Source organism: Ostrea edulis, chromosome 6, assembly GCF_947568905.1.
Source record: "Ostrea edulis chromosome 6, xbOstEdul1.1, whole genome shotgun sequence".
Taxonomy (NCBI): domain Eukaryota; kingdom Metazoa; phylum Mollusca; class Bivalvia; order Ostreida; family Ostreidae; genus Ostrea; species Ostrea edulis.
Window position 1 is genome coordinate 8222538 of NC_079169.1, and position 21347 is coordinate 8243884.

Below are 21347 nucleotides of genomic sequence, written 5' to 3' on the forward strand. Positions count from 1 at the left end.
GGGCCGGTTTTATGGAATTCTTTAATATTTTTACTTGTAAAACTGTGTAAGTGCTTTCAAATTCTGTTTAAAACAAAATGTGGTGTAGCGATGACTTTGTTGAATGCCTTCATCTTTATATGCATCAACAGAACTTTCCTCACTGATAAAAATTCTTTAAACATCTTACTGATACTGGAATGGAATCTGTGTTTACAGATCAAGATAATGATTCTCTTTAAAAAAAAATGAAATTGATTTTCAATTTTGCCGATCCCTTCCTTTAAAAAGAATGATGATGCTTATTCTACATTGCTCTGGTTTCTATCTGTATAGACACAGCCCTAGTGTCCTGGCCAGCGCGAGTTTGGGGGACAAGGGGAGTGAAGTGCGCTAAGTGGTCTCAGAGCCGGCCCTGTGTGTTCTACGTCCTGGATGACAACAGCCGACTGTATACTTTTGATCTACTGGAGGGTGATTCCATGCCTGCTAAAATAGAAACGCTGTCCAATGAAGCCAGGTATTATCCCAGCATGCATTGTTCACATGTGATAGAGATTTACACTTATCCCAGCATGCATTGTTCACAGCTAATAGACATTTACATGTATCCCAGCATGCATCATTCACAACTAATAGACATTTACATGTATCCCAGCATGCATTGTTCACCTCTGATAGACAGATACACTTATCCCAGCATGCATTGTTGACATGTAATAGACATTTACACATATCCCAGCATGCATTGTTCACATCGAATAGACAGTTACATGTATCCCAGCATGCATCGTTCACAGCTACTAAACATTTACATGTATCCCAGCATGCATCGTTCACAGCTAATAAACATTTACATGTATCCCAGCATGCATTGTTCACAGCTAATAGACATTTACATGTATCCCAGCATGCATTGTTCACAGCTAATAAACATTTACATGTATCCCAGCATGCATTGTTGACACAGCTAATAGACATTTACATGTATCCCAGCATGCATTGTTCACACAGCTAATAGACATTTACACATATCCCAGCATGCATTGTTCACAGCTGATAGACATTTACATGTGTCCCAGCATGCATTGTTCACAGCTAATTAAGACATTTACATGTATCCCAGCATGCATTGTTGACACAGCTAATAGACATTACATATATCCCAGCATGCATTGTTCACAGCTAATTAAGACATTTACATGTATCCCAGCATGCATTGTTCACACAGCTAATAGACATTACATGTATCCCAGCATGCATTGTTCACAGCTAATAGACATTTACATGCATCCCAGCATGCATTGTTCACACAGCTAATAGACATTTACACATATCCCAGCATGCATTGTTCACAGCTGATAGACATTTACATGTATCCCAGCATGCATTGTTCACTCCAAGCATGCATTGTTCACACAGCTAATAGACATTTACATGTATCCCAGCATGCATTGTTCACAGCTAATAGACATTACATGTATCCCAGCATGCATTGTTTACAGCTAATAGACATTTACATGTATCCCAGCATGCATTGTTCACATCTGATAGACGGTTACACTTATCCCAGCATGCATTGTTGACATGTAATAAACAATTACGTTGTCATAGTAACTGTTTGAAATTCAAGTTCATTTTAAGTCTTTTGGAGCAATATTCTAACGATACAGTACCTGTAATGTTTCGAATTTAGTCCATTTTAAGTGCAAGTATTACACTTTCTCAATTTTGAAACAATTCAATGTTGTGATGTTAATATTATTTATTTCAACTTTTTGAAATTCATGACCCTATCAATATTAAAACTATTCAACATTGTGATGTTAATGACATTTTTTTTTATTTTAACTTTCAGGGTAACCTATATAGCTTTCACATCTGATGTCCGACAATCTGGTCATGGAGGAAGAAATCCTCAAATGGTAATTAGTTTAATAGAAAACATTGATTTATTAAACTTTTGACCTAGGTGTGAGGTGGATGATAACCAGGAGAGTAATGAGATGGCCCAGTGTCTGACTTTCATCAATTTTATTTTAGTGTTGGGTGTTCATCAATTTTATCTCTTTTCTATCTTTAGCTCATAAAGGCCTTAGCCTTTCTCAGTGAATTTATTACAAATGAAACATTCTTGATCAGAGAAGATGAACATTTATTATAATGAAGATCCATGCCCTCTTCCTGGGGGAGATAATTAGAAAATACTGGTATAAAACATTGAAAATTCTCTCTAAAACCAATGAACCAGATATTACAAATCTTTTCTGCATAAGGAACTTCAGTTTTGTCTCCGGGGGTTGTTTTAGGAGTGATCTTATGTTTTGCATGACTTTAAGTATGGTAACTTAAGTATATACTATTTGTGAATAGTGGGATTCTTATTCAATTTAAAACAGGATATATTCATAGTAAAGACTATCAAAATCGACATCTCCAAACAAAATAGAAACAAAAACTCTGTTTCTGTGTATTTTCTTTAAACAGCTTGCTGGATATTTGCTTTTTAGTCTTCCTTTACCTGTTACAGTATCTGCACTGTGTGTGCTTTATTGAATAAAACTCATTCCTCAGGTGCATGTGTGAGGAGAGCTAGCCCACTGCTCTCGATTTCACTGCTCCTCATACAGATTTATTTATGGTGACATTTGATAAGATATTTATGCCCAAGCTCTGTGTGAATATTTTGGCTGTTGTGACATTCAGTTGGTTTTGTCATTCATTATAGTCTAGCTCTTAGAGACACTTGCTACAAACAAAAATCCCATAAATATTAGGAACTATTTTCTATCATGTTAAAAACTTGTGATACACTGCCACTCCCTCTTTAACTCTTTACAAAGTTTTCCCACTGTATTGGACAAAATTGAGAAAGTGTGGTCAAAAATTAAATTGCATGCAGAAAAATTTATTCAATTTACTTTTATAAACTCATTTTCAACATTTTTGTGAAAAGTTTATTCATAGCAAGTACATGTAGCATCAAGTTTCGAATTTCAGTACTGCCCCTCTCCGTGTAAAAGATAGTGGTCTTTCATGATTTGTATATTAGGTAGGTACATGCTTCAGCAACTTCATCTTTATGTTGCTATGCTTCAGCAGTTTAGATCACAAATAATATATGATTTACTGCAATTGGTTTCATGGGGGATGCATGACATCTTATCGATAAACCTTGTTATTTCAACATGATGATCTGATCTCTAACAAAAAGTCTATATAGCCTTTGTTCAATTCTATAGCCTTTGTTCAATCCTTTATTTTTGAATTCAATCAGCAGATCACTGGTACATGAGGTACAAACAAATATATAAAGAAAGACTAACACGGAATAGACTGGTAATACATGTAATGTATTGAAAAATAAATAAACATAACACAGCCAGATTTTGGACATATAGGTCAGGAAGAGCAAACAGCATTCAAAAGTTTCTTAATCAATTTTACCAATTATTTTAATACTACCCCATTGTTTGTATTTATGAGTTCATTAAATTTAATGTGTTTTTTTTTTTACCAAATCTTTTGTTAAGAAATGAGAAAGAAAAGGCTAGTGTGGAAGTGTACACCGGATACCTTCCCCATGTGTTAACAATTGGGCATTGCGATATGAAATTAAAGATTTCCTTGCAGTTTTGAGACCATTCTGTAGTGTTGTCAAGAATACTACTGTGAAACCACAACATCTCACAGTCTAAAATCAAACAATTGGCTGAATTTCATTATACTTTTGAATTTCCTTGATTCTATCTAGAATATCATGTTATCTCAGCTATATTGTTTATTGTGTAGTTAATCTGTCTGGAGTCTGGAGTCGCACAGATCCACACAATAGCAAAGGAATACCGGGAACAGCAGACATTAGAGAACGACTTCCTGCCAACGTACCTGGCCAGATTCTAGAGTGGTCAGTGAAAATTGTCTCAGTGACCGCTCTCATAAAATTGACAGTCAAATGGACCTCAAAACAGTCTGTGATAATTATCTGAAAAGAAATTCTTATTTATATGCGAACTTTTAACTTTGTTTTTCTCTGTATATTATATGCTAGTTATTGATTTCTGTGGTTCCAGTGTTGAAAGTACTTGTCACCATGTAAATATTTGTAAATATTAATATCAACATACTGTTTATAAATAGATATTTATGTTGAGGCAAGTCTCCGTGATTTCAATAGTATGCTATAAAACTTAAAGGGGCATTAGCTGTGAAAGTGGTGGCAACCATTTTTTTCTCAAAGTTTCTCAATGACATAGAAATATATCTTAACAACTATAATAAAAACACTTATTTTGTACAAAAATAAGAGAAACCTAATAAAACTATGTTAGATTACTGCTTTTAGTGTAAAGAAATGTATAAGGAAGAATTATTGTCTTGCAAGATAATAATTATTTAATTACTAAAATCACATATTCATGTGCCTGCTTTGAGGTTAAAAAGTGTTTGAAATGATTAAATACTGGTGTTATTACCGAAATATATAATATAGAGCAATTTTCATTGAATTCAATTTTTGGTGACAAAATGACAGATAATGCCCCTTTAAATCATTAGTCATGAGAAAAGTATGTACACTGTATATCAATACAAGAACACCACATGGCAAATGTAAAGAGGAAGATTGTAAACGGCAAAAATCCTAAGTGGTTGTATATATCTGAAATGCCAACTAAGTAGATGGATTGATAAAATATACAAACACTTTTATCTGTCAGCAGATTCTTCTCATAAAATCTCAAGTTTAGAATGTTTCAATGGTTTTATCTGTATTTAACACAGTTTACATACTTTTTTGTTTTTTCAGATAAATGTACTTAATTTCATCTCTAAGTTGTATTGTATTATGTTGTCAAAAAGATAGAATAGTTGACAATTTTTCATTTACATGTAAATTACGAAAGGTACTGCTAATTTGATTTGTCTAGACTACTGGAGTTTTATGAATTGGATGTGGTTGTGATAATGCATGCATGGTCATTTTTCCTTGTTTTCATGTGAATACATTAATTGTAAATTATATGGATATCATGATTTCCTTGTTTAAGTAGGGAAAAAGGGGAGGTAACTAAGCTGTGCTTAGGAATGCAGGTTTTCCCCTGGGGGTGGAGCAGTGTTTTAATAATTTGTGTTATGGTTGTGTTTCTTCTAAGCTGTCCAACATGCACCTTCGTAGCCATTCAGTGGTGGAATAATCCAAAACAAACGAGTCTGCTGCTTACGATTTATTCATTGTTGTATGAAATGCGAAATAAATTATTTCTTTACTGTAAAACACATGTATTTGCCTCTTTATTCCATTCTGTATTACTAAATTAAAACTATTTTGGCCATGTAATGGTAAATTGGAGATACTGGGATTGTCCATGTATAATTTAAATGTCTTCTGTATCCATTGCAATATAAATATTTCATTTCTAACAGAACTTTTCCGGGTATTACAGGTGTCAGGCTCCCAATTAACTTTGTGCTTTACCTAAAATAGAAACCAAGCTTTAAACATTATCTAAATTATAATTTGACATGCAACATGTTTTAAGATAGAACAATTTAAATTAAGCAGTTAATGATTTCATAATTTTTTTTCATTTCAAAGTACAAGTGTAGCATTCATATTGAACTCTGGAGTATGGAGAAGTGTAAGTCATCTAGTGAATTACACTTCGAATTTCTCAACAATTTTTGGAACATTTTTTTACCGTATGTACATGTTTCTTTCAATTTCAGGAAAGCTTCATGATTAAATTTTAAAACAGAGAAAGAAGAACAAAACATACCTATTAGTCGTTCACTACTCCAGCATGCTAGAGGTTCATGACGTAGAGTTCAGGTTCATGATGGAGAGTTCAGGTTCATGACGTAGAGTTCAGGTTCATGACGTAGAGTTCAGGTTCATGATGGAGAGTTCAGGTTCATGACGTAGAGTTCAGGTTCATGATGGAGAGTTCAGGTTCATGACGTAGAGTTCAGGTTCATGATGGAGAGTTCAGGTTCATGACGTAGAGTTCAGGTTCATGATGGAGAGTTCAGGTTAATGACGTAGAGTTCAGGTTCATGATGGAGAGTTCAGGTTCATGACGTAGAGTTCAGGTTCATGATGGAGAGTTCAGGTTCATGACGTAGAGTTCAGGTTAATGATGTAGAGTTCAGGTTCATGATGGAGAGTTCAGGTTCATGACGTAGAGTTCAGGTTAATGATGTAGAGTTCAGGTTCATGATGGAGAGTTCAGGTTCATGACGTAGAGTTCAGGTTCATGATGTAGAGTTCAGGTTCATGATGGAGAGTTCAGGTTAATGATGTAGAGTTCAGGTTCATGATGGAGAGTTCAGGTTCATGACGTAGAGTTCAGGTTCATGATGGAGAGTTCAGGTTCATGACGTGGAGTTCAGGTTCATGATGGAGAATTCAGGTTCACCTGAGCCTTGAACTCCGTTTAGCTTTTCTCATCAAAATTTTGTTACCTGACATTGTTGTAATTTAAGTTTTCATAATTTTGGATTCCTCTCCAAAACAACTGGATCATTCTCAACCAAACTTTGCACAAAGCCTTCCACGACAAAGTGGATGAACGTTCCTTATAACTCAGATCCATGCCCCCACCAAGAGTCGATAAAAAGATTGGGATGTTTCAAAAAATCAAATCTCGTGGAACATTTGAACATATATATATATATATATTATTTATTTATTCACCAATCAAGGGCCCTCAGGGGGCATAAACAAATTAACAATTGAACATTATAACTACATGATACAATTTACACATGTGTACCATATACACGTTAAGGTTTTCTACATTGACATAGGTATTGAATTCTCATCACAATACTTATTGGAAATGTACTGTACAATAAGTGTGCTATATGGAAAGTAAAGTAAAACAATATTATAAAATGTTATCACAAACACAGAGGGTACCAAGGGACGGTGCCTGAGCCAAGTCTATCAGACTGGCAGTCTTGTACCTAAGTGTTTGAGACAGCTTATTTATAGAATACACAAAAATAAATACATGATACCACAATATGTACACATGCATACCATATACAGATGTACGGAGCGCCAAATTAACATAAACTCAAATAATTGAAGATATCTTCAATCATTTGAAGATATCATCAATTCAATTATTGCTCTCTTTAATTGAATTAATGCGGGCATTAAATCAATTATTGCTCTCATCAAATGAATTAATGCGCGCTTCAATTCAATTATTGCTCTCATTAATTGAGTTAATGCGCGCATCAATTGAATTAATGAGAGCAATAATTGATTTAATGCGCGCATTAATTCAATTATTGCTCTCTTCAATTCAATTGATGCGCGCATTAATTCAATTAATGAGAGCAATAATAGATTTGATGCGCGCATTAATTCAATTATTGCTCTCTTCAATTCATTTGATGAGAGCATTAATTTAGTAGAAATATTGCTCGCAATAATTAATTTAGAGCTCGGTATAAATAATTTGATGATCTCTTTAATTCAATTGAAGATATCTTTAAATAATTTACAATGCTTTTGTATAAGGAATTAATGCGCGCATCAATTCTTTTAAAGAGAGCAACAATTCAATTAAAGATATCATTAATTCAATTGTGGATATGTTGAATTGAAGATATCTTTAATTATATAGTTGCTCTCTCTAAAAGAATTATTGCTCTTTTCAAATGAATTAAAGATATCATTAATTCAATTGAAGAGAGCAGTAATTGAATTAATGCGCGCATTAAATCAATTATTGCTCTCATCAAGTGAATTAATGCGCGCATCAATTCAATTATTGCTCTCATCAATTGATTTAATGCGCGCATTATATCAATTATTGCTTTCTTCAATTGAATTGTAGCGCACATCAATTCAATTGTTGATATCATTAATTCATTTGAAGGATCATTAATTCAATTAAAGCGCGCATCAAATCAGCTGAAGAATTAATGCTCTCATCAATTCAATTAATGCGCGCAATAATTCAGAATTGAAGATATCATTAATTATTTGAAGAGATCTTTAATTCAATTGTTGCGCGCATCAAATGAATTGATGATATCTTCAAATAATTGAAGATATCTTCAATTATTTGAGTTTATGTTAATTTGGCGCTCCATACAGATGTTATATATTCAAGACAGCTTAGTTGAGTATTGTATACAATTAAAGAGAACTACACAATACGATATGCAGATGTATACCATTTCTACATTGATGTTGGTCTTGAGTTGGCTTATAATACTGATTGAAAATGCGATGTACAACAAGGATGTAACATGGGTAGGAAAATGAAACAATATTGTAAAATGTTGTCACGAATACTGGGGGTACCAAGGGACGGTGCCTTTGCCAAGTCAATCAGACTGGCAGTCTTGTACCCCAAGTATTCGAGACAGCTAGCTTATTTATAGATGTGTTTATTTGAAAGCGACAAGGAGTAAATTATACATACAAGTATAGTTATACAACCCTTAGTATTCTATATCCCTGTTTTTAAAATCATTTTACTAATTTATTTGAGTATTTGTGCATTTTCATTTGTCATGAGCCAGATCAACTTTTGATCATTATTCATGTCACAAAAGTTCTTACAGCAGTTATTCACCAATTCATATAAAACATTTCTTTCTTCCTCATATAAGATTCAAGTTTCTTCAAACTGTAAATAGTGGGACCACAAACTGGGTTAAAAGTTGAGTACCACGATAAATTGGGAACACTTATCAAGTACCACAAGGATGTAAATTATCAAAATGACATTGACGCATCCACGTGTAGAGTAAATCATTTTCTCAGGACCACGAGGGTTACACTTGTCCTCGTGCACTTTGAAGTTTCTTCACATCATTTTGATTGATGGGGAAAGTGGGGCTACTTTAGCAATCTGGTCTAGTGTCTAAAAACTACAAGTATCCCAAAAATCACGTCTTTATCAACATTTGAGCAAGGTTATTCAGGTGAGCATTGTGGTCTATACGCTTACTGCTCGGTATATAAGCAGTCGTTTGCGGAGAGGATTCGGTAGTTTGGTTATATGTCGGAACTTTGTGTGAAAGAGTATGGTTTCACATAGGAACATGTATGGCCCTGTGGATTTTCATAAACATCCCAAGTTTGTGCCAGGCAAACACCCCCCCCCCCCCTTACGCATACTTCTTGCTGGCGTATTTTTCACAGTACATTTCGCCAGAAAGTATTTAATTATAAGTATTTTTAAAATTTCGTTCCAAAAATATTTTTAAATGCATGATATATTTCAAACATTTGCACAGACCACAATCTGAGATTTCGAAATCATAAAGATGTCTGGATTGCTAGTATATGTATGAGGAGGGAATGGAAGCATGCATAGAGTAATTATATTTTGTAATTTTTATGATGGACGTTTTTTTGTTGTACAGCTTTCTAATCGAGGTCGATGGTAGTCTTCATTAACTCAATGACGCTTAATGAATTTCGAATGTTAACGTTTTGTGAAGAACGAACGGTTTATCTAGAGGGAACGAAACACTGGCTCTGGAACAAAACGCCATTTTGTCGATTCCCTTTCCGTATTAAGGAGGTACTGTACATCGTCATAATGGCTGACTTCCTTTTGAAATATGGATGAAAATATAAATATCAGCAATATTTGTCTATTCATTTCAAACATCATGGCCTAGCTGAGTAGCTCAGTAAGTTAGCACGTCGACTGCTTAAAAGATTAAAAAAAAAAAAAAAAAAAAAAAAAGCACTTCGACTGCTGAACCGTAGATCGCGGGTTGGAATCTAGCAGGGGTTTTGATTTTTTTCCCCTTCAGATTGCTTTCTACTAAAACTGCATTTTTTGACTGAATAAAGTAAATTAGAAAGTTTTTAAATTCAAAATATTCTTGCGCATAGCCTCCACTTTCCATCCATATCAAATTTCTCTGGTGTAGGATACCTCCTTAATCAAATATAAAACAAACTAATGCTGTGATGTGGGAACTGAGCCAGTCCAGAAAAGAACTGTAAATACAGACCATTCATTGGTGTAGCACACACTTCAGGGTGAGTCGACATCAAAGAGCTATAGTAATAGTTTACATTCGTGATATCCCCCAGGAAATCTCATTGTGTAGCGTGATATCTGTTAACTAATCAAACACGACATGCTTTTATTGCAGGGTAAGGATAAGACGGTGAAAGGGCTTTGGAGAAAGATAGCTATTCGTTTGACATGCACTTTGAAACGTTAACGATCTCCAGGTGGTGAGAAAACGCTCACTTCACTCTCTTTGTCCATTTGAGTGGGGAACCCCCATTTGAGTGGAGTACCCCCTACCACATTCGATTGTTTCTAGTCCCAAGTTTTTCACAGCTCTAGTGCTGTCTGTCAAACACAAGTACAATCTACTAAAGGCACTCGATACCATAGAGACCCTTCTTTTGTGCCTGGCATTGTGTGCATTGGACATGCTTTGTTTCTTCCGGAGATATATTTTGTGTATCATTTTTATTGTAGAATGTCAAGAACTGGGATGGATGTTTTTTGGGTTTTTTTTTTTTTTTTTTTGGAAAATGTTATTGTAATTAGCTGTATTAAAACATTTTTATAAATTAATTAGATGTACTTGTAATTGACTTTGCTTTCAATTACAAGTACTTGAATGTGTTTTTAACATCCCAAAAACGTCAAGTATTTTCAATTACATTTCTATTTTCTAACTTAAAAGTACAGAAAGGGTCCCGAGATAGAGTCGGACTGCGCCACTGTCTGTCATGGGATGTGATAAGTATGTACATCTATATGACTTGAAATAAGGATTGAAAGTGAATCGTCGGGGACCCCCACTACATTATTTTGTGTCATTTACGCGTCTAATTGAAGGGAAAAAAACTTGAAATGCGAAACTCAGTATGAAAAAAAAAAGATGTTAGAATATTTATTTTCAATATATTCAATAAAGAACTATATTCATTGCTAAAACGTAATCCCTCACCCCCACTGACATCAAAATGCCGTCCCCACACCGTACCCCTTTCCAACAGTATATATTTTTGATCTTCCTCATTCTCAACAACCAATAATCCTGACACGCATCTTGAATTCCCTCCATAGGATTATATGACAAAAGAACGACTGTTATTCTATGGGGATATGATGACATATGAAGGGAGTGTAATAGTATATTTTGTTAAAACTATTTTTTGTGGATGTGGGTCACGTATGCATTCTTGATAACTTTAAACTTATTTATATTACATGTGAGTCATCTCACGTGAGAATTTGTTGTTCCCATTTACGTACAAATACTATCGGTATTTCTAATAGTAAGGAATGAAATCATCTAGATAAATCATTTTATTGGACAAAGCTTAAAATTTCAAGGGTGGTTGTTTTTTTTTTTGTGATCTACCCGCCGCTTCATTGATAAAAATTTTGTTCCTTTATGGGTCGGATATAATCATTATTACTATTGGGGTGAGGGGGTGGTGGTGGTGGTGGTGGTGGTGGGGGGGGGGGGGGTTGAGAGTGTGAGCACGTTTTGATAGTTTTAGTACATGCGTACTTTCTGACTATATCTCATTGAATTAAAAGTTACACATATTCGTGTCATTAACCTTAACACGCGGAATGTACCCGGCGGGACATTTGTGTGAATTCTTACTTAAAACATTAGTTTATGTAGAGTACATGTTGTTTGTTCACCGTAATTAAGGCCCAGCCTCCGGAAGTGTGGATAGCGTGTATAGACCTTGTGTACATACCCCCACCCCCTCCTCCCCCCTCTATACAATGAAAAAATGAATATACAACCAATAATTTATACAAAATTTTTTATTTCCACGCTTTGTTTTTGAAATGGGGTTTATCCTCCCAAATGGACAGATGCGTGAATGTACAGGCATCTGAAGAAGTGTGGATAGCGTGTATAAATCTTATGTTCACACCCCCTCTACTCAATGAAAAAAATATCTAGTAACTTTATTACAGAATACACCCTTATGAGACAAGCAAATAAAAAGAACAGATTACCAACAACTTATTCAAAGTAATTTCCCTGCCAATTTCCTTCATAAGTCGTTTTAAATAGTCTACTTTCTGTGAGCAGTTGTGAGATGCTATAGTGCAACTAGATAATGTTAACAAACAGGGGCTACCCACTTCAGGTATAAACAGTTTTATCGAAGGAATTTCTGCAAATATTTCACCAGGCTAATGTAGTTCTACTTATGTCTTTCTACCGGACCCGAGCTTTTACGTCCATTGAAAGCCTTTTAAGGGGAGTGATTCACGATTTCCCCCAAAATTTCGTTTTTCATTTTCAATGATAAAAATCTACTGTCTAATGTTTTAAAAGATTCACAAAAAATGACGCTCGTTGTAGGGAGTTTATCATTTGTTTTGTAAACAATGTACATGTTATTGTTTACGGCGTTTTGAAATGGACATCGATCTAAGTGTATTATATATATCACATTTCAAGGATGTGTCATTTAATAGTTGAATTTGTGACTGGGAAAAATTGAGATGCTTTAAATTACAAAATTAGCAGTTTGGTTTGTTAGAAAACAAAAATTTACGCAAGGCAGATTAATTGCTCTTATCATTGCATTCAAAAGGTCCACATTTGAATGAATCAAATTGAATGAGTCATAATTTTAAAACTGAAATATATTTTTATTAAAAATCGTGAGCCAGTCTTTTTATAAAGGAGGGTATGACATCACCTGTTGGTGTCGCATTACATGATCAGTAGAAAAGTCCACTGACCCTTTAGGGAGGAAGAACACAAGAGAGAAATCCGATTTGGATGGAAAGTGGATGATATACATGACAAGCACAATAACATTTTGATATTGAAAACTTTCAAATTTACCTTATACAGTTAAAAAAACACAGTTAATTATCTGAAAACAGTTAAGCACCCTTATTAATAAACTCGAACCCACGACTTACAGATGAACTGTCGACACGTTAAAGGGACAGATTCACGATTTTCCTCAAAATTTTCTTTTTCACTTTTGATGATCAAAATCTACTGTCTATTTCAGATAAAAATTAAGGTTATACATTATCACAGAAGCTCAATTTAGAGAGTTTATAATTTGTTTTGTAAACAAAAATTGTGGTATGCTATTGTTTACGAAATTTTCAAAAGAAATGGATTTTGATCTAAGTTTATGACATCTTTCACATTTAGAGCAATTTTGAGGTAAAACGTGTTATCTAATAGTAAAAATGTTTGACTATGCAAAATTAAGATGCTTTATATTACAAAATCAATATTTCACTTGTTTGTTTGTATACATAAAATGACTCGAGTCTTTGTTTACGTAACACAGATTTAAGGCTAAAATATTGCTTTTATTGTTGCATTCAGAAGGTCGAAATTTTGGCTGTCACCATTAAATGAGTTATATTTTCAATGTTTAACATCAAAAACGTAAAATATTTTTATCAAAAATCGTGAACCAGTCCCTTTAACTTATATATACAGGCATTCGTGTTTCGGAGGGCAGTCAGCCATTATGATAATGTATATTCTTCCTTAAGAATTACTCGTTTCATTTGTCAGTAATCATACATACTATATATCATATCTCCACGTGGGCCCTGATTTAGCAATAAATTCCATTCCATCGCATTTCCTTAGCACAGTAACTGGGTCAGATGCACGATGTTCCAAACCAAGAACATATTATAATAGTTCAGTAATTAGGGAAAGATTTGAACACCATATGAAATAAAACATGTAAACTATTGACAGTGAAAAAGTTTATATTTTCCCATTGAAAATCAATTATTTATAATGAACATTTTTTACCAAGGGCAATAACTCCTCTGCTTGCATTTCCTCAACAGTATGTCTACAATGCCATGATTTCCTTAATATCCACAATTGATTTATGCATATTAACAAATAAGAAGTTTTTCTAAACTGTTGACACTGTGGTTAATTTTTTTGGTCATTTTAACCAGTTTTTATCTATTTCTATTATTCTGTTTTACTAAAATGTGTGATTTTCTTATGTTTACCTATACTTCTGTTGTTGTTTTTTTGTGTCTGACATCTTAAAAACGGTGGCAACATACACAGTTTCTTTGGTTATAAATGAAATTAATCTATTTTGAATGGAAACTTTCAACCATTAATATTGATAAGTCACATGAGGGTGGAACTACCTTAAATCATTTAATGGAATCCTTGCTAATTTACGCATTTTACTTAAAATTTGATGTTAGATCCGCTTGTGTACTAGCTACGCTAAACATTTTGTACTGAACTACATGAGAGGAAAAAATGATCTATTCTTTTACCGACCCCCACCACCCTTCACCAGAGCAGGTAAAGTTTAATGGATTGGATATCTCGTGGATTTTTCACTCATATGGAGACGTCACCGTTGCCCTGAAGGGCTGCATAATTTAGGCCTATGATCGGCTCTTACGGCCTTTGAGCAGGGAGGGATCTTTATCGTGCCACACCTGCTGTGACACGGGACCTAGGTTTTTGCGGTCTCATCTGGATGACCGCCCCATTTAGTCGCCTCTTACGACAAGCAAGGGGGTACTGAGGATCTATTCTAACCCGGTAACGTTAATTAACATTATTCATGTTTTATGCTAATTGCTCGAATACACAATGAAGTAAAACTGACGGATTGAAACTTTCAGGGTTTTTTTTTTAAAGAAAAACATTTTACATGCGTTAAATATAGACCCTCATTTTCACTGATCACAGATTTCTGATAGAGTACTCTACTCACAAACTTTAGTTTTGTGTGGAAAGTTATTATCAAGGAACATTTGCTATGCAGACCCCAAGTTTCCAAGTGTGACCCGAAAACGTTTATGCAAATGCTTTATATATATACATGCAAGAGTATGAGGACCGAAACACTTAAACCCAGTAGCAAGTCTGTCCCATCCTCCTAATTTACAACCTACGGAATTTCTTACTTAGGTACATAAAGTAATCCAAGGACAGCCAAACCATTGGACATTCTTAAAGAACAAGATTCATTTCCTTAACATTGCTTTTGATGTGTAACGGAACATGAAAATTTGTAGTTGTTTACAGAATAATCTAAGGACTGACAGACTTTATCCAGCACACGGTACTACTTTAATGTAAGCTGTGAATATTGACCACATTTCTACTTAGATATTAATTTTAACATTAAAGGGAAGTTATGATATGTATAAAGGGATGGCCACACTCATTGACATAAACAGATAATGAAGAAGAGAGCAAGGATCTACCAAAGGAAGGTTATAATGTAAATACCACGAGCAAGCATAGTAACAAAAAGAAAACGTTTATACTTAGTGGTGTCAGAATTAAGATTAATTAATTTCAAGCTGAGGTATTGAATTGCTTTCCAATGAATCATTAAAGAGACATTACAGCTCATTTTGCTCACAAATCACGAAATGACTATTTTCCCAGCGCTTTCCCAATTTTTGTTCCATAGTTGAATGTATGAACTTTGCGAAAATGAACGCTTATCAAAAGTTCAAAATTCTCGTTTTAACATAAAAATTAATACTTTTTGATGGCCTATACTAAAAATATCGAGTCTCCGCCTTTCGGTCTTCCGACGCAGCGCATAGACGATAAAAAGTGCAGCATGTCGTCCAGTGAGAGCGTGTAGTGTATAGATCCAGAATTTTAACAGATTCTGCGAGGAAAGAGGTAAAAAATAGAATGAGATAACTAGAATAAGAAAAAAAAAATGTTTTCATATACATCCATATTTTCGCTGTACAAAGTGAAACTGAAAAAAAAAAATGTTTTAATTCAGGTGAGCTTTGCTACCAATCAACCTCTAGTCATGTTAAAAGAAATCAATGTACGAATACCAGTTTGCACAATTGACCGATTGATCCAAAATGACCATTTCTAGGAAATTCTGTCATAATGAAGCGTAGTCATTTAACCCTTTCTTCACCTTGAAATCAATCATTTATAATTCACGATGTTTCCCTATGGATCTATTAATCGTTGTCCAACTTGACTGACCATGATTTGATGGGGGTTTGTGCTTCCGTTATATTTCCCCCCGGGCTTCGTTATAATTCAATGTACACCCTGACAGAGACTTAAGTGCTGTAGTTTTCATAGGTCCTAGTAATGTTGTGCTATATCAAAAATTTAAAGAAAACCACCCAGTCTCTCGTTACTTTATAAAAACTGCACAAATATAATAACAAGATTCTATATAATTCATTGATTCTTCAATAATGTATCATTCCCCCCGTTTCTTAACAACTTCGCCATAAAACTGTCAGTATCCAGGTTTTATTTATGTTACCTCTAGTTTAATTCTTTGTATTCTTCAATATGCGTGATTAACAACTGTAACAAACGAAGTTAACATAATCTCACATTGATTTCTAAATGAAAGTTATAACTTTTCTACTAATTTCAGTTGTCTTTCATTTAGAGGGGAATATTTCCAATAGCGGTTTTACGAGAACGGCGCTTCCCTTCCGCTAACTGTCTACGCTTTTCTCAGAAACTGTATGGAAATCGATAGTCAGGTTGCTATGGAAATCACAGAGAACTGGTCCCATCGAACCAATCTAATTAACACGGGAAGTGAGACAATTCAAATTTATGTGAAAAGGTCATTACTTTTCGCTTTCCGCAAGCAACGCAAATTCATTTTAAAACTATTCAGATATTGGTAAGAACACGTACATTTTAAACATGTTACAGATTTTTATGTGTTTTTTAATTTTTCTTTTCTTTGGGTGTATGTGTGTGACATTTTATGGTTGCAGACCTCATTTTATGACGATTTTCACTGTCAAGGAACAAATGCTCAAGTACCACATGGTGACTTTATGATATTTTCAAAATAAAAAATTTATGAAGTGCATTTCAATCTATTCTATCTCGAAGCTTTCGATTGCCTGGTTTAAAAGTCGACAACATTGATGAACCTTTTTTAAATAGTGAAGTTGAACCTGAAATTGCAATTCAGTAATTTTTTTCTAAATTTTTAACATGCGTTTATATTATCTAAGAAATGCTTGTTTGTCACAAAGGGAATATAAACACAAAGGAGGTGTGGGGTAATTTGTATATTACCACATGCATCCACTGATTTCGACCCCCCCCCCTAATTAGAATAAAATATGAATCATGGGCATTTTATTTATTCCTTTTATTCATGTTTTGGAAAGTATCCTTAATTTGTTTTATTTTTAGATATCAATATTCAGGATTAGTTGTTCAAAAGGTAATTTATACGTACAATTGTACCTGATCAGGATATAGGGCTCACGGCGGGTGTGGCTGATCAGCATGGGATGCTCACTCCTCTTAGACACCTGGTCCCACCTCTGGTGTGTCCGGGATCCGTGTTTGCCCATCTATCTATTTTGTTTTGCTTATGGGAGTTATGAAATTGATCACTGTTCGTTATCTTCACCTTGCATATGGAGAAATGTCTAACGCAGTCATTGTTAAATGTACATATTTTATATTTACAATACATGTACTATCGACTCAATGAAATGTTGACATGATTACCCCCTGCCGCTGACGGGGGGGGGGGGGGGGGGGGGGGGGGGGGGGGAGGGGGGGGTAATTTCTAGGGTTCAGATTTAGAAATCGCTGGATTGATGCAATTAAAATCACCCCCGAACTTGAAGACTAACATTAACTGAAACCCTTATCTTAAATAAATATAAATCTTAAAGGAATAACCACTTCGATTATACAACTAATCCTCGGTGCAGTATATACTTTGCATGTGCAAACCCCCTGCCTTTACTCCCACAGAACATAGATATCTACAAATCCTCCTCCCCCCCCCCCCCCTCGAACTTGACTAACATTATTTGAAACCCTTATCTTGAATAAATAAAAATCTTAAAGGAATAAACACTTCGATTATACAACTAATCCTCGATGCAGTAAGTACTTTGCATGTGCAAACCCCCTGCCTTTACTCCCATAGAACATAGATATCTACAAATCCCCCCCCCCCCCCCTCGAACTTGAAGACTAACATTATTTGAAACCCTTATCTTAGATAAATAAAAATGTTAAAGGAATAAACACTTCCATTATACAACTAATCTTCGGTGCAGTAAATACTTTGCATGTGCAAATCCCCGTGCCTTTACATAGAAATACAAATATTATCGACAGTCACAAACTGTTACTTGACAATAATCGTGCAAGAGTCGTTAGACTGTTCAGACCTGCAATTAGGAGCCTACGGTGTATCGATTTTTTGTAAATTCTTTTAATTCGTCAGGCTTCTCTCATTAGCAACGCTGATTCTTTGAACACGTTGCTACCACGTTTGTGAACTTGAGATTGTGTATGATGACAATTCACTGACAGATCAAGTGAATGTATTTCTACAAGTCAGATTCTTATCAGGTTTTTTGATAAACCTGGGTTTTTTTAGGGGGGCCTCCTCTCTCCCAGATTTTTTTTTAACTTTGCGTTTTGATAAGATATCATTTACATCAACCTCTCAGAACTTTGAGAGCGGATTTAAAAAAGCCATTGCTTGACTTGCTTTCCAATCTCTTTTGATACTTCTACCTTTTAATTTAAACACTCATTTAAAGAGACATTTCAGCTCAATGTGCGTAAAGATCATGAAATGAAAATTCATTTCTACAGTTACAAAATTCTCATTTTATCACAAAAATTAATACTTTTTGACGGTCCATAAAAAAGATTGAGTCTCCTCCTTTCGGTATTCGGATTGTACAACCTCTGTTGTTATACGGATGTGAAGTCTGGGATTTTCCAGTAGTGCAATTATAGAAAGAGTTCAATTTTTGCAAGCTTTTATTACATTTAAAACAATCAAAGATTTCATGGTACAGTGTATATGGTGAACTTGGTCGATTCCCCATGGGAATCCCAATTAAAACGCGCGTGATATCCTACTGGTCGAAATTAATTAGAAACAAAGATTGAAATTCACTTTATATATTAAGATTTATCATAAATCAAGAAATAGAAGGGAAAATCGATTGGATTAAAAATATTTTGAACTCTTGTGGACTTTCTAACGTTTGGTTTTATCAAACCCCATGTAATGCAAGGCTACAGTGAACTAACATTAATTGATCATTTCAAACACAATTGGCACTCTACGCTTCAAATTTCACCAAAAGCATTAAACTACAGAATTTATAAAGAAAAATTATCTTAATTTATTATGAAAAAAAATATGAGATTACATTTTGTAGATTTCAAACATGCAATCATCATCTATACCGATTGAAAGTGGGCGTTGGATTAACATACCAAGAGAGAATAGAATATTTACATACTGTTATTTCAAAGAGATTGGAGATGAATTTCATTATGTACTCAACTGTAATGCAATACAAGAACAAAAAATGAAATTTTTATCAACTATGAAATAAAAATCAAAACTATCTTTACTTTTAAACTAATTAAGAAAATAAATAAAATGTGCTCCCTTACCTAGAATGCACACTTCACATTAATAATAACACGTGTTTTTAACTTGATAAATACCTAATTACACGCATGTATAATTTACTAAATGTATATGCAACAGCTTTTTGTCTTTTATATCCCTATATACCATTGCATAATGGTGATGAAATCCAATAAATTGAATTGAATTGAACACATAACAAATGTATTTTAACTCTAAATGACCTTAGCTGTCACCTGTTGATTACAGATGCATACGCGCAGAAGGTAAGCATTGCGGCATGATGTCCAGGGCCCAACTGCACGAAGGTTAGTTAACTTATAACAGTTAACTTGTCATTACTCTTATGTTTTAACTTGAAGTTAACTGTCAGTTAAACTTAACTAACTTTTGTGCAACTGGGTCCTGAACTAAAGAAGAGGAGCACGGCAAGTAGATCCCGAATTTTCACAAATTCTGCGAAAAAAGGAGAGGAGGGGAGGGGTAAAAATAGAGCAATGTACGGATTAACTGCAGAACATGTAGCTCTCTGAGAAAATATTGGGACAGATCAGAATATTATCCCAATATTTTCTCAGAGAGCTACAGTTCTGCAGCTAGGTTAACATCAGCTTGCATGATTTCAATAGTAACTAACGAAAATTTAAACACGTTTTCATACCGATTGTTAGGCCGTTCTTGACACATTGATTTTGACTACGGATAACTCCGTTTACCCGATCAAAATATAGGGCTCACGGTCGATATGGGATGCTTACTCCTCCTAGGCACCTGACCCCACCTCTGGTGTGTCCAGGGGTCCGTATTTGCCCAACTATCTATTTTGTTTTGCTTATACGAGTTATGAGATTGATCACTGTTCGTTATCTTCCTATTTCATATATCAGTAATTAATCAAAGATATACCATACTATGATACAGCCAAACCATACCGATTTTGTTTAGTTCTGAATCTGAGTAGAGGTACGTGTGCACAGGACATCAGTATTTGGTGAACGATTTATATTATTAGAAGAACTTGCATGTACTGTGGGGATACGAGAAGAGGAAGACAGTGGTTTCCATCGATATAAGAAATAACAAGGTTCCTGCCTGACTTGTATTCCTTACGCAACCGCATCACTAGTTGCAATACATTAGAATACAAGAATTTCCATACTAGGAAGTTATTTTTAAAAACATTGAATAATTAATTCTGTTATTTGTATTATAGACTTCATAAGTGCAATAATGTAATTCGAAAGTAGCTATTATTCATTTTTTATTTTTAGTCATTTACTTAGACAAACACGCGTGTAAAAGATTTCGAGTGTCATTTGTGTCCTTTTTAAAGAGCATCTATAAATATGAATTCGTTCTATTTCTGGTTTAGTATAATTTTTTAACAGAAATGCCAGAATATTGAAGTTGGGCAACTTGGATTTTCTCTATGTGTTTATGACATGCCTTTACATTTATAACAAAGGATTACTGACAAGAAACTGGGCTAGAATACATGTAATTAAAAGAGGAAACCGAGTCATTTGGACCGGTGCAGAGCCGGAACTTATACCGGTACTTCTATGTCGAAGTGTACGCCATTCTATGGTGATAATCATAATTTTGTGATGCACATTGATAGATCACATTGTCTATTCTTAATTTACGAGCAGTATAATGGTAATGTGCTTGCTTGATATCTGTATTCCAACTACCTGTAATTAAAGGTAAAAAAAAATCCGTGGAAAAAGATCTTTTAAATCAGTAGAAAATTTTGATATTACAGTTATAATCAAGTACATATTCTAGGGTATAAGATGTACACAGATATACTACAGGCATCTATTGTAATGCACCAGTACATGTGTATGTAACATAGATCAATAATAGGATCAATTTTATCTCTCGGTATAACCATGTCGAAAGTTTAACAGTTGTTGTAAACCTTCTGGGGAGTCGGCAAAAATCACCAGGTCATCTG

General features: G+C 34.4%; 1 protein-coding gene across 11 annotated transcripts in view; it reads left to right on the forward strand.

Moving 5' to 3' along the window:
• LOC125683918 (cytoplasmic dynein 2 intermediate chain 1-like) overlaps positions 1-5254 on the forward strand; it is a 35656-nt gene extending 30402 nt beyond the window's left edge. For all 11 annotated transcript variants that reach the window (XM_056141466.1, XM_048925459.2, XM_056141470.1 and 8 more), the window contains 3 exons: positions 316-499; positions 1838-1904; positions 3772-5254. In XM_056141466.1, the coding sequence (XP_055997441.1) occupies positions 316-499; positions 1838-1904; positions 3772-3882 (362 nt within the window). In that variant the 3' untranslated portion in view covers positions 3883-5254. The remainder of the gene's footprint in view (positions 1-315; positions 500-1837; positions 1905-3771) is intronic.
• Positions 5255-21347: the final 16093 nt, after the last annotated feature.